General features: G+C 45.5%; 2 protein-coding genes across 2 annotated transcripts in view; one reads left to right on the forward strand and one right to left on the reverse strand.

Annotated features, from left to right (window-relative positions):
* The window catches only part of LOC147639394 (serine/threonine-protein kinase STY46-like), a 62,684-nt gene that overhangs the window by 25,876 nt on the left and 31,808 nt on the right, over window positions 1-5,000 (reverse strand). The gene's annotated exons all lie outside the window — the stretch shown is intronic.
* Window positions 194-3,592, forward strand: LOC147639395 (uncharacterized). The gene is made up of 4 exons (XM_086790795.1): window positions 194-2,051; window positions 2,182-2,527; window positions 2,683-2,844; window positions 2,976-3,592. The coding sequence occupies exons 1-4, from the start codon at window positions 577-579 to the stop codon at window positions 3,396-3,398; spliced, it is 2,406 nt and encodes an 801-aa protein (XP_086646921.1). The 5' UTR covers window positions 194-576; the 3' UTR covers window positions 3,399-3,592.

Raw genomic sequence — 5,000 nt, forward strand, 5'->3', positions numbered from 1 at the left:
GGTGACATTCACATGAACCTTCAACAAGGTTTCATGAGCTTTCTACATCATGGGCAACAAGTGGTACTTGCTGCAAATGCACCTAAGAAGCTCTCTTTGATCACTCCAAGGCGACTCAAGAAAGAGATTAAGGCTTTTGGCACTATCTATGTGTTACATGTTAGTACCATGGTTGATATATACGTACGTACGGATCTGATCCGTACCGTACGGCCGTACTGTACGGATCCGTACACGTACGGATCGATCCGTACGTGTGGGTTTTTTAATGCTGAAAATCGCCGAGCGTGTTAAATGGGCGCCCGCCTGGCGGCTGCCTTTGGGTACATACTAGGCCTTTCAAGTTTAATTATTACACTCCAGAGAGCGTGCGTTACAGAGAGGCGATAGCAGGAAGATTTCGAAAAAGCCCAGGCGACCACAGCGTTGGAAATTTGCCGCCAGGCGTGCGTGTAGGTAAACTGAGCATCTTCCTCTCTCTCTCTTTCTCTCCCTCTTGAGTCTTGAGTCTTATCTCTTTCTCTTGCATATGTGCTGCGTACTTGGCAGGTGCAGACAAAAGTCTCAAGAGCCATCATGCCTAAGCCAACTAACCCGTATTGGCAAGAGCACACCAATGTGATCCGCATTGTCAACACGCCAGGGCAAGCTGGATCTGGCACGCGACGATGGCAATGCAAGTATTGCAACTTTCAGCTCACCAGTACCATTTCTCGCGTCGTTATGCACTTGACAGGCATTGGCACAACCAATAACTGTGCAGGGTGCAAGGCAGTACCAAAGGACATTAGGGATAAGTTGATTGCTGAGAATTTTCCAGCAATGGGTGCAGGGAAAAAGGTGAAAGGTAGTCAACAGACACAGGATGCTCTCCATGATGCACTCTTGGGAGACTTGGGTGGTTCTTCACAGGTTCAGGAGGAGCAGCCCACTGGTAGTAGGAAGAGGGCTCGTACCATGCATGAGCAGCAGGACTATGTGGAGGATGATGGAGAGATGCATGCACCAAGGCAGACTACCTTGCCTTCTCGAGTTGCCTCTCTTTCTTGGGTGAAGGAGCGCCAGAAAGTGGCTGAGATGGAGATTGCTCGCACTCTCATTGAGTGCAACATCTCCTTTCATGTCTTGAGGACTGAGCAGTGGCAGAGGATGGTCAGAGCCATAGCCCAGGTTGGACACACAGAGGATTGGTCGGGGTTGGAATACAATAAGATGAGGACCACTACGCTTGAGGAGCAGAAAGCATTGATAGATAAGGCATTGGTACCAGTGAAGGCAGGTTGGGGGCAGTTTGGGTGCACCATCATTTCAGATGGCTGGAGTGACATTCGTAGGCGACACATCATTAATATTCTTGTGTCGTCTTGCCTTGGCACGTACTTCTTGCGTGCTGTTGATGCAGGAAAGGCTGGAGAGCGGATTACAGGTCAGTTTATCTATGAGCACATCCGGCAGGCTATACTTGAGGTTGGCCCAGAGAATGTGGTGCAGGTTATTACTGACAACGCCTCCAATTGCAAGGCTATGGGTGAGATGATTGAGGCAGAGTTTAAGAACATTGTCTGGACTCCATGTGCAGCTCACTGTCTTGACTTGTTGATGGAGGACATTGGGAAGTTAACATGGGTGTTGCCTATTGTTTCCGATGCCACAAAAATGACTACTTTTTTTCGCAAAAAGCACAAGGCATTGGCTATCTTTAGGAGTCACAGTACACTTGACATGGTGCGGCCCTTGAAGACCAGATTTGCATATATGTATCTTGTGTTGCAGCGACTCTATGCAGTGAGGGATCCACTTCTACAGACAGTAGTGGACCCGAAGTGGAGAGAGATGCATCACGCACAGGAGGAGTCCACTAGATACATACAGCGGCGGGTGCTTGATGAGTCCTTTTGGTCGGAGGTGCAGGCTATGATAGTAGCATTGCAGCCAATTTATGTGTTGCTGCGTGTCACAGACATGGAGGGCTCCACCATGGGCCTAGTCTATCATCTCTTCTCAGAGATGAAGACACACATCAGAGGCTGCAGATCACTGGCGCTTGATCGGTATGTACTTGCTTCTGCAATGATTACTCTCGAGTCTATGAACTATTTAGTACAATACTATAATGTATAATAGTAAATACTATAATCAAAATTCAGCCTGTTAACTAATGTTGCGTCAATGCTTTTACAGTCGGGAAGAGATCTTGGCTATTGTAGACAAGAGATGGACATTTATGAGTCGGCCCATTCATGCGATGGCTGCATTGCTTCATCCTTTCTACAAGAAGCCAACTCTTTTTAATGACAGGAGTCTACTACAGGGCAAGGATGCGTACATTGGCTTGATTTGCGAGGAGGATGAGCAGTTGGACATTGATGCAGAGCTCGCAAGCTATGAAAATAATTTAGGGTCATCCTTTACTAGAGCTGTGGCGTTGAGGCCGGAGGCAACGAAGTTCTCTCTTACATGGTGGCAGAGTTATGGAAGACAAGGTCTTCCAAAGCTCACTCGTATCGCTTTACGTGTCCTCTCACAGGTAAAGTTTTCTATCTTTACATTTTTCATACATGTGTTTTGGACCTGGGACCATGGTTCATTGTCCAATCATCAATGTCTATTGTCTATGACCATGTCCAATGTCCATTGTAATTTGTCACCATTGACACGTCACAATGCACATGTGACATGTAGGATTGCTCTGCTGGTGGATGCGAGCGCAATTGGAGCGCTTATTCGCTAATTCACACGAAGATCCGTAATCGACTCAGCACTGCACAGCTAGAGAGATTGGTCTACTGCCGAGCAAATATGAAGCTTGTGCGAGATTACCACGCTTTGGGGACACCCAAGCAGGTTAGAAAGTTGAAACTTTGGGCTAGCGTTTATACATATTACAAGGCTCAAGCGAATATTTGTAATTACTAATTACTACTTTCTACGCTGTTAATAATGTGAACACTGAATTGCATTTTGTTTTTTAACAGACAGATCCATCGAAATTGAAGTTGGTCTCGGAGGGGAGTGCAGAGGAGACTGAGCAGCAGCAGCAGCAGCTTGTGAGAAACGATCAGGAGGAGATTATTCGCATGCTGCACAGAGAGCTGGAGAGTGTGGATCGACGTGTGACGAGGTCACGTGCGCGAGTTCTCAGTCTCCCGTTAGTCGGGCGAGATGCAGGTCCAGAAGTTTCACGACGAGAGACCATTCGGCGAGGAAAGCTTCCTGTCCGTACTCCTCGGAGACGGGCAAATGAGGCTGTTCCTCTCATTCAGCCTACGGAGGATGATGATCCAGGACAGCAGAGTATGATGGCAGAGCCAGAGTATGATGAAGAGGGCAACGTCCTGACAGATGGGGACTTGCTCTCTTCAGGAGTGTCATCATCCTCATCCGATGAGGAGTTTTGAGATTCAAAGAGTAGAGTCTCGAGAGTCGAGTCGAGACTCTTTGTTATTGCTTAGTGTTTTTTACTTTTGAGTCTTGACTCTTGACATCAGACATTTATGATTTGTTATTTGTATGCTCTAGTATGAGCCTTTTAGGTTGACATCAGACATTTGCTATTTTGTCTTGACAGCCATTGTGTCAAGTATATGATGTGTGTTTTGAAATTAGTACATACTACATGCAAATTGGTTTATTTTGATTCTTGAATGTTTCAAACTTTTATGTACCTTAAATGTAGAAAGGTGTTGAATGTCCTATTGTTTGCCAAGGGTACGTATTTTTACGTACACAAAAAATTTTACTGTACGGAACACCGTACAGTACGTACATATACACAACGTACAGTACGTACACATCAACCTTGCATGTTACCCAAGAGGGGATGAAAGGCAGTGGACAGCACATAGATGAGGAAATGGCAACTCTTCTTAAGGAGTATGAAGATATTTTGCAAGTGCCAAAGAGTCTACCACCTAAGAGGGAGATTGACCATGCCATAGTACTTGAACCGAATGCAAAGGTTGTCAACAAGCCTCCTTACCGTTTGTCTAAGGTAGAAAGAGAGGAAGTGGCTAAGCAAGTGCAAGATTTGCTTGCTATGGGTCTTATTCAACCTTCACAATCTCCATTTGCATCTCTCGTTCTCTTGGTGAAGAAGAAGGATGGATCCTTTCGCATGTGCATTGATTATCGTGACTTGAACAAGGTCACAATCAAGAATAGGTATCCCATACCTCGCATTGATGATCTTCTTGATGAGCTCAAAGGGGCAAAGTTCTTCACCAAGATTGATTTGAGATCGGTAAGGATGAAGGAAGGTGATGAAGAGAAGACAGCATTTAGGACGGAAAGGGGATTGTTTCACTTCATGGTGATGCCCTTTGGTCTTACAAATGCTCCGGCCACTTTTCAAGCATTGATGAATCGGATATTGGCTCCCCTTCTTTTCAAGTTTGTGCTAGTGTTCTTCGATGACATCTTGATCTATAGCAAGAGCAAAGGGGAACATCTATGTCATGTGAAGCAAGTGTTTGAAGTGTTGAGGAAGCACAAGCTTTATGCAAAGGAGAGCAAATGCACATTCATGGTCAATGAAGTGGAATATCTTGGACACTTGGTGGGTGAGAATGGCATAAGGGCTGATCCTAAGAAAGTGGCATGTGTCAAAGAGTGGCCAATACCAAGCAATACAACTCAATTGAGAGGATTTTTGGGATTATCTTCTTTCTATAGAAGATTCATGCAACATTATGCATCCATTGCGGCACCTCTTACCGACTTGCTCAAGAGGGAGGCTTTCTTTTGGGATTCCATTGCCAACAAGAGCTTCAATGAGCTCAAGGAGTTGCTCACTTCAGCCCCTATACTTGTATGTCCGGATTTTGCAAAGACATTTTATGTGAGGGCGGATGCAAGTGGTAGAGGAATTGGGGCAGTTTTGTATCAAGAGCATGGAGTCATTGCATTTGAAAGCAGAAAGCTTACCGAAAAGGAGATGGGGCTTCATGTTTATGAGAAAGAGATGCTAGCCATACTTCATGCCATCAAGAAGTGGCATCACT

The sequence above is a fragment of the Cibotium barometz genome, chromosome 4, assembly GCF_041138505.1.
Source record: "Cibotium barometz isolate CiBa-2024 chromosome 4, ASM4113850v1, whole genome shotgun sequence".
NCBI lineage: Eukaryota > Viridiplantae > Streptophyta > Polypodiopsida > Cyatheales > Cibotiaceae > Cibotium > Cibotium barometz.